The sequence below is a fragment of the Toxorhynchites rutilus genome, chromosome 2 (genome assembly GCF_029784135.1).
Source record: "Toxorhynchites rutilus septentrionalis strain SRP chromosome 2, ASM2978413v1, whole genome shotgun sequence".
Taxonomy (NCBI): domain Eukaryota; kingdom Metazoa; phylum Arthropoda; class Insecta; order Diptera; family Culicidae; genus Toxorhynchites; species Toxorhynchites rutilus.
In genome coordinates this window covers 275,750,649-275,770,521 of record NC_073745.1, presented here as the reverse complement: position 1 = coordinate 275,770,521, position 19,873 = coordinate 275,750,649, and the positions used below count along the sequence as shown (strand labels likewise).

The 19,873-nt window shown below is 38.0% G+C and overlaps 1 protein-coding gene across 4 annotated transcripts in view; it reads left to right on the top strand.

The window, feature by feature from the left end:
- The first annotated feature begins 2,110 nt into the window (after nt 1–2,110).
- Nucleotides 2,111–19,873, top strand: part of LOC129764197 (uncharacterized) — a 34,790-nt gene continuing 17,027 nt past the window's right edge. Inside the window, exons 1-10 of one of the 4 annotated variants that reach the window (XM_055763050.1) lie at nt 2,111–2,641; nt 8,601–8,743; nt 10,094–10,182; nt 13,543–13,737; nt 13,804–13,973; nt 14,040–14,312; nt 14,381–14,545; nt 15,011–15,745; nt 16,352–16,528; nt 16,584–16,708. In XM_055763050.1, the coding sequence (XP_055619025.1) occupies nt 8,716–8,743; nt 10,094–10,182; nt 13,543–13,737; nt 13,804–13,973; nt 14,040–14,312; nt 14,381–14,545; nt 15,011–15,745; nt 16,352–16,528; nt 16,584–16,708 (1,957 nt within the window). In that variant the 5' untranslated portion in view covers nt 2,111–2,641; nt 8,601–8,715. Of the gene's footprint in view, nt 2,642–8,597; nt 8,744–9,739; nt 10,183–13,542; nt 13,738–13,803; nt 13,974–14,039; nt 14,313–14,380; nt 14,546–15,010; nt 15,746–16,351; nt 16,529–16,583; nt 16,709–19,873 lie in introns of those variants that run through there. The other 3 variants (XM_055763052.1, XM_055763049.1, XM_055763051.1) reach the window with 3 other exon arrangements.

Here is a 19,873-nt window from a genome sequence, read left to right as displayed (position 1 = left end):
AGTTCTCACATGCAGGAACCATGCATTTTTCAACTTGTATTCGATTGTGCTCTCGAATTTCCTTCTTTGAATCAACCATTGTCAATATTTATACAGTCTTCACAAATGAAAGAGGTAAGAAAACAACATGTTATACATGAAATAGCGCAGAATTAAATTTCTTCCACACTCATCGCAATCAAATAATCTTTTATGATTATAATATTGTTATTTATAGAAAAAACTACAAACCTTCCATAAACTCACATTGCAAAACTTAAAACCATCATCACTTTCACCGTAGCGCTGCCTAGGTGTAGATTTGTACGTTCGAGTCAAATGACGAATTTACGCAAAGCTGAATCAGCTCAGGCGACATCTACATTAGATCTCAGAACCACAAAAGTGAGGGTACATGTTTATTTTACGCACTGAAAAGCAAGATTCGGTGGTGATTATTTATTTTATTTCAATTTAGATTCATTTCAGCCATTGAATGTCGTCAGTATATGGTAAGAAAGTTGGAGTTTTGTATATTTACGATGGTTTCAACACGCGATTTGACCAAAGTCATAGATAATCTTCGAAAATTTTAAGTTTGATAATGCATACCGGTTATTGATACTATGGATAACTGCGATGAAATCGATATCACATCAAATTGGCTGATATCATTGATTATGTAACGGCCGATACGAGAAGAATTTGTAGTATTTTTAGCGCAAAACACCCTATTCATCGTTTACATAGTTGAAAAAAATTCAAGTTTCAATACTTATAACAAGCCATTCCTCGTAATATACATAGCACATTGTAAAATGATGATTTTCTAACCTTTTCAGCGTGGAAAGAATACATGAAACCGGGAAATTTGAAGATAAATTCTGATTTTTCTAGAAAATTTGAACGAATTTCATACCAAAAAACGAAACATCCTCATTTTACTCGCTGCGCCATCTGGTTGTAAATCCAACGTAAATTCGTCAATTGGCGATCTAACGCAAAACGTAAACGATCGGTGAGACATCTGGATTTTGTTTTTGAACTAAGAAAATGATGCTAATGTAACCTAAAACTCAAAAACAAATCACGTATATTTTACTTCCGGGCTTTCCAAGGTAGTTCTCACATGCAGGGATCGTGCATTTTTCTACTTGTTTTTGATTATGCTCTCGAATTTCCTTCTTTAATTCAACCATTGTCAACATTTTTATAGTTTTCACTACTGAAAGAGGTAAATAAATAACATGTTATATATAAAATTGCGCAGAATAAAATTTCTTACAAACTCATCGCAATCAAATAATCTTTTATGACTATAACATTGTAATTTATGGAAAGAACTACAAACCTTCCATAAGCTCACATGGCAAAATTTAAAACCATCATCACTTTCACCGCAGTGCCGCCTAGGTGTAGATTTGTACGTTAGATCGCCAATAGGCAGGAAGATATCCATAAATCTCCATCTAGTCGTCAAACGATGAAAACACCCGAGCTACACAATCAAAACAAAAGCCCCTCGAACAAAGCAACGCCTCAAAACGTCAACACTTGGAAACAAATCAATTTCAGAAGTGACCGCGCTGCGTACAGTATTTTCTGCAGGTTTGGAAAGAATATCATCTTCAGCTGTGTTAGTGTACACAATAAGTAAACAAACGTCATTCCTTCATATGCTCCATAGATTTTCGCAAGGCGCCTAGAAGTATATACTAAGGTGGGCCAACTTGCTAAAACCACTCTTCAGCCATCTTGGAAGTCTACTGCGTTTTGTTTGTAAACAAAACACAATACGCTATTGCCGAAGCTCGCTCGTGATCAGTCTGTCTCTTTCACGCTACAAGCAAATAATTCCCCTTCTACTTTCTTCCGTGCTGTTTTCATATACCGCTCCCCTACCAACTTAGTGACGAAACGGCCTCACCTAGTACCATAGACCCGTCTTGGATTTTCGTTCAACATTCCCAAAATAAGTCTGTACGAAATGACGTCATACTGTCAGGAGCCCTGTGAATACATGCCACGATTGCCAAACCTTCTTACAACTATTGATACTGAAACGGCTCGCAGGTAAAATATGACAGTTCGAAACACACATACCAGCGGGCGCGTTGTGTCTTCTCGCGTCAGTCAACGTTGATCGCCTAGTCGGGGGGTCAAAGTAGTGTCCGTTCGTTCGCGAGGAGTGTACCAGGAGAGCTCACACAGTCGTACCAAGCAGCGGAAAAAGAGGCAACCATTTTTCTCCATCAGCGAAACGAATTTTGCATATTTTCCGTTCCCGAAACGCTGTTGTCGAGCCGATTGTTTGTGGAAAAATTGTGCCTGGCCGCGGGAGGTGTAAAAACGTGGCGTATTTGTGCGGAAAAAGAACGTTTCGACGGAAAGGGATCGGAATTTGGTCCTGAGTTTTGACCGTGCGAAACGCGTTTCTTCGACGAGAAGCAGTCTCTACCAAGTGGAGGAGGAAGAAATGACAGTGTAGTGTTATTTTTTTTATTTGAATGTAGCTGTGTTTTGGGTGATCCTCTTGTGAAATTTTCCTTCGTACAACTTGGAATAAAGGAAGAAACACTGGAGCAGCAGGAGTATTTGTTCCTTCTCCCTGGAGCGTTGCCCGACGGAAAGGATATCGGGAAATTCAGAGCAGCAGTAGAAGGTGAACATGTTTGGTGATTTACTATTGCGTTTCACTTTTTTTAATCTATCGATTTCGGGAGTGAAGGAATTTTGTGTGCAACTGCCGATTTCCAAAGCGAAAAATTTCTCCATTTTGACATTCTGCTGATGATGTTGATTGTGCCTTCTGGATCGAAACTGACACCGCGAGGAGAAATCTTCACGGCGTAGGAAAATCTGTTTGTGTATCTGTGAAGCGAACGCCAAAAGGAGAGAAATTTTGTTTTCTTCCTACCCACATCCTGGCTCCGCGCGGTGCGATCAAAAACTAATCCCTCATTACGGGCCGTTCGTCCAGATGTAATGTCCTTTTCCGGGTGACGAGGAAGGAACTGTGTTTGTGTTTCATTTTCTCAACCTGCATAGCAGAAGAGCGACCAATCAGTGTTGAGTTGTGAGGAGGTGCAATTAAAAAAATCGAACTCAGCGGGTGAAACAGGAGAGCGAGGAAATAATCTATGCTTGCACACAACGTTAGAGGCTACGACGATGCAAAAGGAAGGAAACATCTACAGCTGAAGAACATCGGCATAGGGAAATGTTAGAAGAATTGGCGCTAATGTTTTTATCCCCTTCCCGTCTGTCAAATTGTGTTGCTTGAGAATGTTTACCCGTTCGTGTGTAGTGTACGACTGTGCTAGTGAGATGGTCAGTGTTGCCAAATATTCAGTACGTGAAATCAACGTTCAAGCGATTGTTCAGGAATTGAAACGTGGTATCGAAATCGATGAGTTTCATAGTCAAGTAGCATGTATTTTGTGTAGGCTATGATGAGAATGGTTGATAATTTGTTTTCAATAGTCCACTGATAAAAATGCGCAACCGGCAGTTATACCTGCGGATTCAATGGAGGCGTATGTTTTCTGAGTGTGGATTAGTTATAATCATGTAAGGTGTCAAATGAACCTTTGGGAGGAATGTGAAATTATTATAATCGGGAAAAACATACATGTGAAAGACCGCATTCTTTTCACTCATTTCGCGGATTTCTCTTCAGCTGAGAGAATACAACTCCCAATTATTCAAGTGTCGATAGATAACATTTTTATATGGATACAGTATAATTCACATACACATCAATATGTGAGGTCAAAAGGTGCCTGAGAATTATAACATACAACCTGATCAGGGGATGTTTCGTCAAAGAACTTTCTCCCAATTGGCGCTGTGGTCACACGTATTCTAGATGTTGCCATTCAGAATACACCCAAGGCGTGTTTGGGACAGAAACCTCAACGAAATGCTAATAATGACGCAAATAATACTACGTTGAGACAACAAAGTTTTTCTAGGTTGCGTTGCGTAATGTGTGTTAGAAATAGTAACATTCTGTCTTTCATTTCTATACTGGGGTGTAAGTTTAAAGCGTCACGCCGGAACAATATTTTTAGCGTAAAATACATCCTAACCAACTGAACGAAATGGTATGATAACACCTTTATTCAAAAGATAAAATGCTCAAAACGTTCAAAAATTGCTTTCAAAGCGAGCTATTAAAATCACAAAAATCTGTATATAACCGGATGTCAGCTTGAAAATCCATTCAGTTTTTATTTTGCTTTCGAATAGAGTAGAGGTGTGCAAATCAGCTCATCATGATGAACAGCTCTGATCATATCAGCTCATCTAAATGAGCTGTTCTTTATGAACAGCTCTTCAGCTCAGTTGTCAGTGCCGACTTTCAATTTGGGTCCCAAACTCGATAGCCACGAAGCCAGTTTGAAAATGTTAAAATTCAAATGAAATTTTTCACACCATATTATTAATTACTTGAAACACGTATTCCAGACTATTATTTACAACAGATTCGGCGAGTACAACATTTCCGACATTTTTACTGAGGCTTTACATTACAATAGAAAGTTTTCTTCAAAAAAAAAAAAATCTTATGAGATTTTTGCACCGCCTGCAAACAAAGTGTTTTTCATTGAAATAGAATACTCATTTGATACACAGAAGTTAATTTTCATTAATAATTTGAATTTTAAAAACGTGTTCATTCTGCCTGAGAGCCAATTATTATTTTTGGCGCCCCCTAAACTGGTAAACAAAGCTCAATGCCGTCAACGCGAATATAACAGTTGAAAAGACGAGGGACAAATGAAACTAAACTGATGTCTTAACACGAAGAGCGAGAGACGGTCAGTTCATTTGAATCTTACAGCTCACACACTCTCTTCAATTCTACAGCTCTTTTCTCTCCTTCATCATCATCAAAGTGAGCTGAAGAGCTGTTTGATTTTTTTTGCGAGCTGTTCCGCGTCAACTCACTTCAAAGAGTCGATTCTTCGGAACAGCTCATGAGCGGATGGCACATCTCTAGAATAGAGTGGTCATGACAAAATATCCGCTTTTAAATGCGCTTGAGCGAAGGAACATACGCATCCATTTGCGTAATCGGCAAGGTGTACCAGTGATACAATCGTATCCAAACGAATTAGTTTCTCTTGTTTTTTCCAAAGCCAACGGTTTTTTTTTCAGGACCACCAACAAGTTCGGAATAGTTTAATTTCATGTTAATAACAATTTCATACTTATTTTCATCAATTCATACACCAACAACAAAAAGTTTCAGCAATCTTTAAAAATATTCATCAATTCATTCATTAGGTCGTATGAATAAAAAAAAGTATTTACTTATTCTGCCCGTTTCCAAGTAAAGTAAACTTTCCTAGTATTTACTTGAATCCGTATGAATAAAAGTTTACTTTACTAATTTGATTTTCGAATTCGAACATAGTTTTTACTTTGTCAAACATCTATCAACGGATTGTTTAGGTTTCGTTTCAAACCGTTTTTTTTTTTGGACAAAGCGTGAATTCGCGATGAAAAAGGAATAGTGTCGACGTCTGGTGGCGACTTTCAATTAGAGACCATAGTTTGGGTCCATATCTCGTTAGTGTAATACCTATCATATTAGAAGACACGAAGTCAGTTTTCAAATGTTAAAATTTGAATGAAAATGTTCACATCATGTTATTTAATCACTTAAAACACCTTTTATTTAACCCTTTGTCTATACATTTCCAACATCATTACTGAAACTTTTCATTATAATATAAAGTTGTCTTCAAAAACAATATTCGTACAAGATTTTTTCACCACCTGCAAACAAAAGTGTTTTTCATTTAAACAGAATGCCAATTTGGTACGGAAAGGTTATTTTTCATTCATAATTTAAATTTTTAAAACGTTCATTCCGCCTGAAAATCAATAAATTTTTTTACGCTCCCCTAAACTAGTAAACGAAGCTCAATGCCATCAATGCGGATCGTTAACTTGTTTAACTTCAAGCGCAAGATAGAAGCATTAAACATAAATCGGATATGACATTAAAACGAATAATAGTGTTTTCAGATCCACAGTATGCTCATGAGCAAACTTGATAATAACGATGTAAATACTTGATGAATGCTGTTTTATTCATACGAAATCAGCTAAACATCCATTTTCGAAAAGTAAATACTTTGTTGTTTCTTTTATTCATACCAAACGTAGTAAAAACTTAATCTCACTGCTCGAATGAAGTAAAGTAAAGGTGAATTTTGTTTTTATTCATACGGCCTATTGAGATTTGATTCAGATGCAACTTCAAACAAATGAACCAACGGTAGTCCTACGTCTATTTTGCGGTTATATAATAAATATAACCCACTCCTAGTTTCACTCCCAGTATTTTGTGCGTCCGTATAAAAAGGTGTAATTTTGAACAAATCGTGTAATATAAACAAAAATTTTCTTTCATTGAAGCGCATTGATGTTTTTCAAGACAATTATTGAACCGTGATCTCTATCAAGGGTATCGGCGGAAATTAATGGGTACTTGGGAAAATAAGGAAACTATTTCTAACTAGCTGACCCAGCGAACTTCGTCCCGCTCAAAATGGTTGTTTTAATATGAGCTCTTTAGAACAAATTTGTAAACCTTTTCTCATCGTAACATTGTTCTATGGGCAGAATACAACGAATACAACAAAATGAAGACGGCTTAAAAGGGTCCTTTCCTTCCTCGGATTTTGCGATTAGCAACACATGTGGCCCGTGGCCGAGTGGCAAAGAAATTTCTTCCGACTAGCACGCGTATTCTAGAGCTTGCCACTCCAGAATACATTCAAGGCGTATTATTCGGCATAGAAATCTCAACTAAGTACTTATAAAATTGACGCAAGTAATACCTATTTTGAGAAGGCAAAGGTTCCACTGGGAATGTTAGTGCCATCCAAGAAGAGGGTATTCAATTTACCGAATTTTCCGAACTTGCTGCAATGTTTTCCGAAAATTTTCCGATTTTCTCTCCGCTATATTGATCTACGGTAACGAATACTACAAAATAAAGAAGGCTACACTCGGACCATCCCTTCTTCGAGTTTTCCTCTTACGAACAGATTTGGTCTTCCATTTTTATTCATATAGATTACCTTTTCTAACGCTCTGTAATTAACATAAAAGTTTGATTCTTCGTTTAATCGAGGTTAAAATTAAAATAAGGCTACCTAGGTTTTATGTTCTGGAGGTGTCGGAAAAGTGTTTAGCCTTCAATTAAAACCCACGCATCATTCATAGCCTAATCGGTAAAGGCACGCTATTACCAAGTTGGATTCCGGTTTGTTTTTTTTCTAATTTTATCTTCCTTGGGCATTCTATGTACCATTGTGCCTGTCACATAAATTAGAATGCCATGCTACATGGCATGAAATTGCTGGTTGAGACGATTCCGAGAAACTAACTTTGTATGATTACACGGCCATTTCCGACTAGCATTGGCATAAAAAATCTCAACTTAGTACTAATAAAGACGCAAGTGATAGCTAAGTTGAACAAATGTTCCTCATGAAACGCCATTCAAGAAGTTGGTTCAGATTAGTCAACCGATGGTCGCCATTTCCATCATTCATTTCCGAAAAATATCTTGTTCGGTTTGGCTAATTGGAATTTTTTTTAGATTCCAAAATCGCCTCAAAGATACCTTATCGAAAGATTCCGAAAAAAAACTATCGTTAGAACTTCATGGTGATTTCCGTTAAGCTTACGGTTTTTTTTAGGTTACCGGAAGTCGGTATTTTGGATGCCAAAATTACCTTAAAAAAAATATTCAACTTTCGTAGGTCAATACGATTCTCAAAAAAAATTCTTCCGATCTCCACTTTGGTTACGCGTATCCTAGAGCTTGCCATTCAGAATTCATTCAACGCATGTTATTTGACATACGAAATCTCAACTGAATATTAATAAAAATGACGCTAGTTTTTGGAACAGGCTCGACCAGTGGATGTCGAGCAATGACTTCTGAGGTCATTTCGAAATCCAAAATGATATCTTCCGGTTGGCAAAACTGACTCAGAAGTTCGTCGGGAATGGCAACGAGACCTCACAATATTGACCTTTTTAGAATCACATTCCCAACATAGAGATGGCAAATGTTCCACTGAGAATGTAGGTTAATTCACCTATATGGTATCTCTTGACCATTTCCCCTTTGACAACCGATTAGAAATCCTTTGTTTTGGATGCAGTTGAAGGCTGAGGGCAAGTTGAATACTTGGTGCTTCGTGGAGCACCATTTGGAAATCTCTGAACTAGATCAACAAAAAAAAATATTTGAACCGTTTCTACAAACTGAGCAAATCAATTGTTTAAAAAAAAGAAAAATCTTGGAGTGAACTTTGTTATACCTAAACATTCATAATTCTGAAGTATTCTCTTCGTATAGATTTAAATTTTACTCCCAAATAACAGCGGGATCACGTAACACGAAATCAGACAATTTTAATTTTGAACTTTTCTCAGTAATTCCCGATGAACAGAAATTAAGGTTTTAAAGAGTATTCACATATCTCACAGAAAATATTCTGAAATTTTGGCAACACTGAGCCGTCACTTGTTCAGCGATGTTTCTCACTGACAAAGAATTGTTTTGCTTTTGTATTTATTTGCAGCAGCAGCAGACGTAATATCAACACAAATAGTAGGAAGCCGAAGACAGGTCTGCAAGCATTCCTACTCGCTGCATTGGATAGGCAGCCAGGAATCTATTTCCTTTAAGAATTGAAGGGCATGTTTTCCACTTTCATTGGACTAATCGGTAAGTCATTAAACGAAAACTTGCTAAATTTGTCATCAAGTCGAAGCCTAATGATTAACTTCCCGCACACATACACTCAAACACTTCCGTCCTATCTCTGGAAGAGAAGCAATCTTCCTCCTGTTAGTAACAGCTGGTTGGTGTTTTCCTCCCGTTGTCCTTGAGCTTGCGGGATTTTTGTCATCCTGTCGCGGGTGGAGTTTTGGTAGTACGTTTATATTACACTCGTCATCCCATCCGTCGTATCGCAGTGATGTTCTCATTGGATTAATAAATGCGCGCGTTTTCTTTGCGGAGCTGTCCGGCTCTCTTCGGTCCGCTGTTTGTATTTATGTTTTAATTTATTTTACACAGATTCCGTTGACGATGTTGGTGTGACTCGGTGTTGACCGTCGTTCGAATGCTATTTTACCATATTAAATGGGGTGAAAATTTTCTCTTTTCTAATACGTTCGCTGTTTACTGTAAACAGTTAGAAACTGGCAGAAAACAGAGAAGATTACATACGAGTTGACTAAGCTAAAGTATTGATTTTGTGGGCGGCCATATTCCTGGACAATGTTAAATGTTGTTTAATTAGTTTTCGATAAAGTTTGTAATTCTGAAAATCTCTAAACTTTTCTTAGATATGCCATCAGTGCCTTAAATGTTGAAAATCTTGAAGTGTTACATGATGCCAGCTTTTCAATCACATGCACAGCACAATGTATGCATTCGCATACGCATTCACACCAAAATCGTTTTAACGCGAGATGAATTCTGTGTTTATGGTATTTATTTTTCTACCCATTTGTTAACCATTTATAATACCTAATCGAATTTGAATTTATTATCTATCCGTAACATGTCAATGGAAAACATGCCTGTCAATTAAAAATTGTATTGATCTGTTTCGTTGTATTTATATTGTGTTCTGATTTTATTTCCCTTTTTTTTCGTTTTATGGCACTTTCCTGTCAACACACCCCACTCCATTGGTTTTGGATCAAAATTCAGCCGGGTGTCCGCGAAACTACGCCAATCGCCACCACCACCTTCCGGACTAAGGGTGAGGTAGCTTCACCACCCACTGACCTGAGAGACGCAACTGATTGTGCCAAAAATCAGTTGTGAACAATTTGTTATCAGTTTTGTTTTGTTTCGCTTTCGTCACTAAACAACACCCTCGACAAGACAAAAGTGCCACACCCACCACCGATCATCCCACTACACCCACAACATTATCCCCTCCGAGGAAGCCACAAAATATACCATCTTCCACCGGAAAAATTACCTTTCGAACACGAATATCAACAAGAACAAGGAGCGGAAACTGATCAGAAAACGTGTTGTTATTCATGAATTTTATAGATATCCAATCATGGTGGGAGGTGCCCTGCATTGCACACTTCTGTTCGTTGTTTAGTAGCTCTTTTCAGTTGCCGGATTTCGACATCGAGGTAAGTGGATCGACTATTTTTTACCCGCTCTCTGTGCATCGAAGCGTTGGGAATGATTTCTTTGGTTTGATAGTATTGTGGCGATTTTTTCGCAGGATTTCTGTGGAACGTTTCTAATCGATACCAGCCACTTTACTTATTGATGAATGGCGAAATATTAATTGTTATTATTATTTTGAGAGAGAATGGATTATAAAAAGGCTAGTGCTCATGAAGAGTCAGAATATTTTAACCACTTTAACACGAAAAACGAAAGGCACCATTTTACATACCCCCAGGAATTCCGGAATATCTCCGATGTCCGCTAGTCACCTTAATGTAAAGAACAATCTAATGAAACTAGATACACGTCGTCGTCAGTCTTTCAATATAGATACAGTAATCGTTCGCTAACTGGTCCTGGTTTAACAGGTCTGCTTTTTAACTGGGCGAAATGTTATGAAAATTGACATTATTTTCGCATAACAAAAACATTGAATCAATTACAGAAACACAATTTCTCAAATTATATTTCATACTTGTTGTCGCACTCAATGCGTCAACATCCATTGGAATCCTTTTGTTTACCCAATTTCATGATAAACGCGAATCAAGCAATTCATTGAAGTTTCCCTCGTTTTTATTTGACGTTTAACAGGTCGAACTAGTTAAAACGCGAATGTCGATAACTGGTCTTCCCTTTTCGCCCAGTTGTGAATGTGTACTGTATTAAGAACGTATAAATCGTATAGAGGGTGTTTTTTAAGCGTTTGTTTTGTGATTTCCAAAAAAAGGAAAACCGTAAAGAATATATAATTTATTATTGGGGGTTAAAAAAAAAATTTTGTCATTTATTTTCTAAGATAAATAGAATGTTGGTCACGACCACGTGTTTCCATCTACAGACCCCGTTCGATTTTGGCACATGTGCCAATAACGAACGTTTTTTTTTTGAAATCCTGTTTTCTTGTTTTCTAGTCTTTCCTTAAACCAATTTAGGTTCAGCAAACGAAAAATATGATGATCCTTTATATTCTCAATGAAAATGGCTGGAATCGGTAAACTGGTTCCGGAATATGACCGAAACATGTTTCGGCAATATAACGAGCATGATCAAAGCAGTGCTTAGAGCCGTACTAGTGCACCCGTGGCCGAGTGGTGAAATAATATACATTTTATTCTGAGATTGTCTACCTGTCTTATGAACAGTTTGAACAGGCGGACGAGACGCCTCTGGGTGACTCTAAAGACATGAAACTCATCGAACTTAAGGTGATCATCAATATGGCAGCTATAGTCAATAGTTTTAACATCAAATAAGCAGGTGGCCATTTTGTCCCCACTGCCCCTATATATGTTCTTTTTATTTCATTCATATTTAAATTGGAGGGGAGTGGGTGGTGGCGTGTTGCAAAAATTAAAATATTCGCGTTATGTAATTGTTGATTGATCCCTGAATAATTATAACCATCTACAAGTTGAAAAAAATATGACAAAAATATAGGAGGTTGCGTTCAAGACACGACCGCATTGTTGACGTAGAACTAAGCTGTGGTTAAATTCAAGTCGCTTGAATATAACTGCGGATATTATTTTATAATGCTACGAAAATTTTGAAATTGCCATTCTACCAGTTTGATCGCCCTGAGATGTTTTTTTTATTGTAGAATCATTTGACGAAAATTGTTTAATGATGCATTCTTGTGCTCGTAGAACAATACACACTCGAGATGAGCGCAGCTGTCATCCTTAGTTGAGGAAGTTTTGCTACTGGCAAGCGAAACCAAATCACATACAAAATTTCAGAACGACAATTACTTTCTTGGTAACTAAATAAACGAAATAAACCTATATGTTAATCTCAACAACCTCGAAAAGAATAGCACTGCTCCATTATGATTAAGAATAGCGCAAATGCAATCCTAGTTGAAAGCAGTTTTGCGAGCGGCATGCGAGCCCAAATGAATTAATAACTGAATATAACTCATTGAATAACTTGGTTTTCCCCAAATATTTTTTTGGTGCACAACGTAACACCTGCTTCACCATAGCGCCAGTTCAATGCATTGATGACAGAAAACAAACAATGTGAACTGCTTGGAAAAAGGCTGAATATTTGCCTCAGCAGAGATTCATTACTAATACCCTAGCGTAAATATTTCCCTCCCGCTTTCTCCCCTCCTTGTTAATATTTATCATAATTTGTAACACCAAACAATCGTCAATCATAGCATACAAAAATTAGGCGATTGTTGCATCGTTACAGGGCCAATGCACATGGGAGCAGATACAAATGAGATTTCAGCGTAGCGAAGATGCACATACTAAATATACACACACTTATCTCCTGGAGGCGATCTGGCGTAGTGGTAACATCCATGCCTCTCACGCTAAAGGTCACGAGTTCAATTCTCACTCCCGACATTCTTCTAAAAATGGAAGTAAAAAGTGACGAACCAGCCAAATGAGTTGAAAATCACTATAATACAGATAAAAAAAACACTTATCTCCTTTTTGCGCTCTTCTCAACAGAAGCCCTTTCTATTAATAGTGTCAGTCTAGATTAGCTTAGCTGTCATCCTTTATGGAGAGAGTTTTCCTACCGTCATGCGAAACCAAATCACTGACAAAATTCCAGAACATTTATTTTCTTGGTGAGCTGACGATAGCCTAGCTTCGTTCTTCTTCTTTTTCCTTTGTTCACGGAGACTTTACATCTTACGATTTCCCCTTCGTTGCTCGTCGATAAGTTGCTCGTTATTGACAGCTCTGTTCAGGAAAGCACACAAATGGACAGAACAAATGTATGAGAAAATGGGAATGCTTCCAATTTTCATCAATTTAAACCATATACAGACTATGGGATTGTAATGTATAGCATATCAAACAAATCTTAGGGAATTTCCGATTCGTTTGGTATGTAAATCGCCAAAATCCGTTCGTGGCAAAAATAGTTATTATCGTTAACTTTATTTCATAAAAACGTAACCTGTTTTCTGATTTGGCACCCTTAATGAAAGACGTAGTTCTACGTCAAAAGAAAAAGTCACTAGCCGGGCAGAAATTTGAGTCGAATGAAGGGGTCATCACCGCCACGGAGGCCTACTTAGCAGACCTCGAGAAAACGTAAACATAACCTCGTAAATCATATTCAAAAAGAATTATTCTTCGATTGTAGCTAAACTAATTGCAATTAACACCATTTATCTATGTTCTATTTAAAGTTCTATGTCTCTAAAACGCATTTTATTTCGACGTCATCAATGTTGCAACTCGATCAACACACATAAAATATGAACAGCTATAAACTTTTTTCAAACCATTCCCAATACTATATCGATTGTTGATGCTTTCACTAATATTTACGCGTAACCATTCCAGGATCTCGAGGAAGCTCTCCTTACCGATGCCGACACCGATAGTGAAGTCGACTTAAAAGTTTACAACGCTCGTCTTCTGCCGGATCTCATAGTAGCACTTCTCAAGGGTTGCGACGCGCTTAGCCAGATCGCATCTCACATAAGCCCGAGTAACTATCAAATGTTCTTGAGACGTCTCTTTCGTCAGAAATGTCAGGTAAGCAGGAATTTTCATTCGGGGAATAATTTCATCCTATCATTTACCTCAATTACATTCACATAGGTATATAACATCGATAATCCGTTCAACACCGACACCGACTTCGAGAAGCTACCGCTGCGCACCAAAATCTTAATTTTAAAGTATCTTTGTGACTTTCGTCTGGACTCAGTTGACGTTTACAACAGCTTCGCTAATCTGGAAGCGGACAGTTTGCGGGTCGAACCGTTGGGGTATGTGTCATAGTATCCTTTTTAGGCGAAATAATTCGCTTAATTAATGCAACTCTCAACTAACAGCTACGACAGTAAAGGGTCCGCCTATTGGTACTTTTTTGGCACCCGTCTCTACCGGGAAGATTACGAAACTCCAATCGGAAAGGGTAATAAATCGTCCAAACGGTCAGTGTGGCAAGTCATCTGTTTCACCGAGGAGGACTGGAATAATTTGGCGGCAAAATTTCATCGCTCCAAGAGCGAAATCGAACGTGCCTTGTACCAGCAGCTGGCGGAGAACTTTTTGCCGAACATTCCGAAGATCTTCCGCGACAAGGAGCGTGAGCGCAGGAATAAGTATGGATCAACAGCATAGTTGCTTTCATCGTGCTCTTTATAACTAAGTATTATTCATGTCATTGCAGACTCCTGGAACGTCGTACTTCCTCGCGCATAAAAGTATACGAGGAGCGACGCTTAGCGGAGCTCTATCGCGAGGAAGCACAAAAAGTTCAGCAGAAAGAAAGGCGTGCGCCGGTTCTGACCAAGCTAAAGTTATCTGAAGAGAGAGCTAAGCGCGCCGAACGACGGTTAGAAGCCAAAAGATATTAAGCCATCCTATGCAATCAAATAGAAAAAAAACGAGCAAGAGAAGAGCAAAACGACATAGAAAATAACATACAACTACCGGCAATCAATCACACAATTACACTCGCTCATCTGACTCTCTGTATATTCCGAGCATAACGCAAAATTTTGCTTCAAAAAGCCAGACCACACGTCTGTTTTAACAGAGATAGAGGAGCTAGCTTGTGATTGAATAGATGTTATTTTGTTTCTTCTATCGTTAGTTGCTGTATGTATGCATGATGTTTGAATTCATCATTTCATTATCACTTATTTCTTGTTAATAACAACGTTTGAACATGATTCTGTTTTCATTCCATTCGTTTCATTTTCATTGCGCTTCCTCTCATTAGTTTACCCGATAATACTTACCAATGGATGCCCTTGTTAATCCTTGTTTCTGTTTACACATTTTTGCAATATTTCAGATCGCGTTCGAACTCGGTCACAAGTATAGTATCAACCTATGCAAGCTCACCAGAACCGCTCACGAGTGATTTTATTTTTCAGCCAAAAGAGAGCGAAAACCTAATCGCATATACTGCTTCTAGCAAGCATTCGCATGCTAAACATTCTGCATCCGTTATTAATCCACCAGCTTCCCCTTCCTCTGAGTTAGGTTCCGAGCAAACAGCAACCGCGGATATCGTAGTCGAATCGGACAATTCAAAACAAGGTTCAGAAGAACGTGAAGACGAGGTAGAAGAAGAGAACGATAGTAGTGTTAGTGTTGGTGAACAAATAAACAATAGCAGTGCGGAAGTTGCTTCCAGTGTTGCCAGCAGCAGTGGCATTAGTAGTCATACGCGCGAGAAAACATCTTCACCTTCGAGAAACGATACCCAATCGGCAACTTCTATTCAACCTCTGCCACTGCCAGCTGTGGAAAGTAAAACAAAGAAGAAATCAAACAGACCCTACAAATCACTCAGTGCTGAAATCGAAGGACTGCTCCAATATAACCGCAACATGGCGCCCACCACAACCAAACTCCCGGGGCGACAAACCAACAATTCTCTGTCTTCGGTCACCGGGCCGGTGATTCTGCCACTCGCAGACACACCGTCCAGAACATCCAGCAGCAGTAACTCGGGAAGCAAAAGCGGAGAGTCTGGCACGGGCAACGCCGGTGGCCGGAAAAAGAAAAACAAAGCTGCACCAGTGTGAGTCTGGAATGTATTGTTGTTTGAACACTTTTTAGTTGCTTCTGGCAAACGTAGATTTGAAATAGCTTTAGTTTGTTTATTTGATTCGTAGAACTAATCCCTAAATTTCATTATTTCGCATTAAAATCAATTCTCCAATAAAGTGGGCCAATGTTGTAGCATGTCCATTTTGAAACACTGTACCAGTATTAGTTTATTATTATTATGTATGTTGATTGTAATACCTGGAAAATCACCGAGTTAAGAAGGCAACAAAATACTCATAGCTTTTCCCCTTCTTCTTTCCTGCATTGCATACCCATATCCGCGTGATGAAATTGCCCAAATGTGTGTGTGTATCCCGTAAAATCTGCACGATTATTGTACCCACCGTCCGCTCACCATCAAACACACAATCTACTGTACTTAACCCCCCGGATAACTTGGATAATGGACGGTGTGCCATCAAATCAATCACTACCGCATTTTGTACAAAATCCATCCTGCTGCACACATTTAATCATCGGATGAACACATGCGATAAACTGGATACTCCGGATACACTCCGAACCCATCCATCGACGTGTGATTCCGCACAATCTGCTTTTAACAATATATATATAGTTTCACCACAACCACATCCACTTTGATTTCGTCGTTTAGCTTTACCGAAACCGAAGAAGTTCTCCAGATCGGGATGCACAAAGTGCTGGAGTTTATCAAGAATCACGATGATGCGTGGCCATTCATGGATCCCGTGGAGGAAGACATCGCACCCCGGTACTATTCCATCATCCGGAGGTAAGTGTTTGGTGTATTGAAATGTAAAACTTTGTCTAAATAATGGCTATTACAGACCAATGGATCTGCAGAAGATGGAGGAAAAACTGGATAACGGCGAGTATCTGTCGTTCGCTGACTTTCGCAATGACTTCAAGTTGATCGTTAATAACTGTCGCTTGTACAACGGCCAAGCCAACGGTGAGTTGAACAGCAGCGTCATCTGAGTGTTTTATGAATAGTGTATTGTTCATCCAGCATCCATTGTAGTGAGAAGTACTCATCTGCTGTGGTACAGTCTGACAAGACTGTAGAATGTGCTGCCATCTATAAATGAATTACGCAACCTATATTTGAATCCAACACTGCTCTAGTGAACAGACACCCCTATGGAATCCGATCAGATTTGAATTCCGATCGGATTTTGCGATTCGCTTGAAATTCAATTTTAGCTTCTGTAACCCGTTCATCCAAATCTGATCGATGTGTGCTAATGCAAATCTGTTTAAATTTTGCCTTGACGAAAAACAAACGTTTTTTTTGGTTTCAAATTGCACGGTTTTGGATGAGCCGTAGTTTTGTTTTACCATATTTATTCGCAGATAATCGCAAATTTGTCGGCGACAACTGGATTTGACTGCTTCGGAAATCTTCTCGAGTTGTTGCCTTATAGATCTATTGACCTGGAATTTGCTCAAAATTCTCCTTCACGTATGTTCCGTCCACTTGATTATTTGGGCTTCGTGCACAAATTACGTAACGGGAGAAGGGGAGAGGGGGATTCAGGTTGCGTTACTTACTGTGTATTAGAGATAGGAAATTGCGTTACGTAGCGGGGGGTGTCCAAAATCCGGATTTAGCGTTACGTAATTTGTGCACGACGCCTTGTTAAAACCTTGCTGTAAAATTTCCGAGTATGTGTACTGAGTGGTGAAAAATATGCCAGAGAAATGTTTGAAAACACAGAAGAATAGAAGATAGAAGGCAATCTTGTATTACATTTTTAAGCGATCTAGCGGAGCGAATGGTTCGATGGAAGATCATTGATGTAAAGGTCAGGAGTTTGAATCTCGTCCATTTTATTGATTTTTTTCCGAAAGCTTATCAAAAGCTGAACAAGTTTCTCAGGTAGCTGTAACAGACTCTAACAAGCGTCTGTGAAGGTGCTAAAAAGCGAATTTTCATTTATATTAATTTAATAAAAGAAAATAATGCAATCAGACAAAGTTCATTTTCTTTGATTGCGCTGCCTTAGTAGAGCTGAACAAATCAAAATATGACCGTGGTGTGGTGATGATGACGAAAAGTTCAGGCACTACGCGTCGTTCAGAGCTTTGATTTGCACGACGAATCTTCAATCTGCATGCATTGCGACTACCTGATCCAATGTTCGATCTTTCGATTGAAATAATGTATGCCGAATACTAAATAAGCAATACCAAAGAATTAGTATCATCCCCGAAGTAATATTATTTGATTTGCAAATGTACATAAGATTAGGAACATTGATTTTCGGACAACCCACACTGTAGTTTTCATTTAAATCCACAAACACAAATAATTTGAATGCAAAAAAAAAGCAAAGAAATAATCCATGTTTCACGAATTATCGAAAAATATAATTTCGAAAAATGATTTTCATGTTGTTCAATGTGATTTTCATGTTGTTGGCAAATCACAAAACGGCACCAGTTTAACTATTTAATTGGTGACGAGAGGTCCCCATAGTCAAATGACTACGCGTTCGATTACCAAGCCAACGTGAGTTCAATTCCAAAACCATTCAAAAACAAAAAATTTATCAATTGTCAAGAGACGAATGAATTTTGTAGCACAAAGTTTATTAAGTTAATTTTCTTTCATAATTTCCGTACAGAACACAGAATACAGAAGCACTCTCATCCAGACGACATGAAAAACGATGCTGTTCTGTTCTACCTTTGGCGTCGGGCACAAATTACGTAACGCATTTTCCTATCTCTAATACACAGTAAGTAAGGCAACCTCGACCCCCCTTCTCCCCTTCTCGCGTTACGTAATTTGTACACGACTCCTTTCTAGCGAGCACAACACCTGTGTTATGCGGTTATCTTTTTGTAGCCAGCAATAGAAAATCATGAGCATAGAAATCGTAACATAAAATTAAAAATGAAGTGCTCCGTGCGATCCTGCAACAGTGACCGCCTTAATTGGAAAATCCGCGTGAAAAAAACCTCGTAAAAAACCACGTAAAAAAACAGCGTAAAAAATAGAATGTACTCGAAAAATTAAAAACGCTGCATTTTCGATTTCTTTTCAATAAAACCGTGCTCTGTTTTAAGATTTGGCACACTTCCTGAAAGACATGAAAAATTAGGTGATGATTTCATAGGTTTTCGTCATTGTTACATATACATGATGGCCAACCGTAAGAGGCAGCTTCTCTGGAACAAAGAAAAAGTGATAACACAATGCCAAAGTGCTTCATCATCCAAACTTCCTCATCATTAGTTTCGATTCTAAATCTTTCATACTCAATTTTATGTTTTTTTTTTCTACATTTTCGTAAGCAAAATTCATAGGCATAGGCAAACACCCTTGTAGATTTGAGAGTTCAATGCCTCATTATATTGAGTATAGAGAACCTAATCTTCTGGTCGCAAATAAACAATTCATTCACAGTAACTCTTCTAAACATGAAGTGTTGAAGCGGCGGTATACCAAACACGTTTTCATTAGAGTAACAATGAGGATATAGCTTTTTATCTAATCAGCATTAACCCATATCAAACGGAAACAAAAGAGTCCATCTATGGAATATGTACTAAATTTTGCGTTCTCAGTCCAAAATCACCAGCAAATGGTTAAACATTAGTATTGAATGTAATCGCATTTTCTCTTGAATATACAGCGTGTTGTAGCTTACCTGAAATATTTGTGAAGATGATAGTAGAGGATCATATCTGAGAAAACAAAAAGATGTCATAGAACGAACTTTAGAGCGGATGGATATTTTTTTTGGTTTTATTTGGTTGATAGGAACATTCAAGTTTATCATGCATTTTTAGGAAAAAATAAAAAAAAACTCAAAACACAAGTATCATTTTAGAAGAAAAAACATAAAAGTTTTTTTTTTATTAAATTCGTTTATTTTTACAGGCTCAGTTACATAAGTTTAAAGGAGCCGAATTCTTAATTATATTTTTATTACTATACATAAAAATTTTCTAAATCTAAGGTAAGTAAGGTAGAAAACCGATTACTCGCGGTCTACTCGAGTTTAGTAGGGTGACATATTTGTTCAGGAAAAGGATGGGATATAAGGAAATTGTTACAATAATGATAATCTCACACACTCAATTCTTAAATCTATTCGTATATCTATTG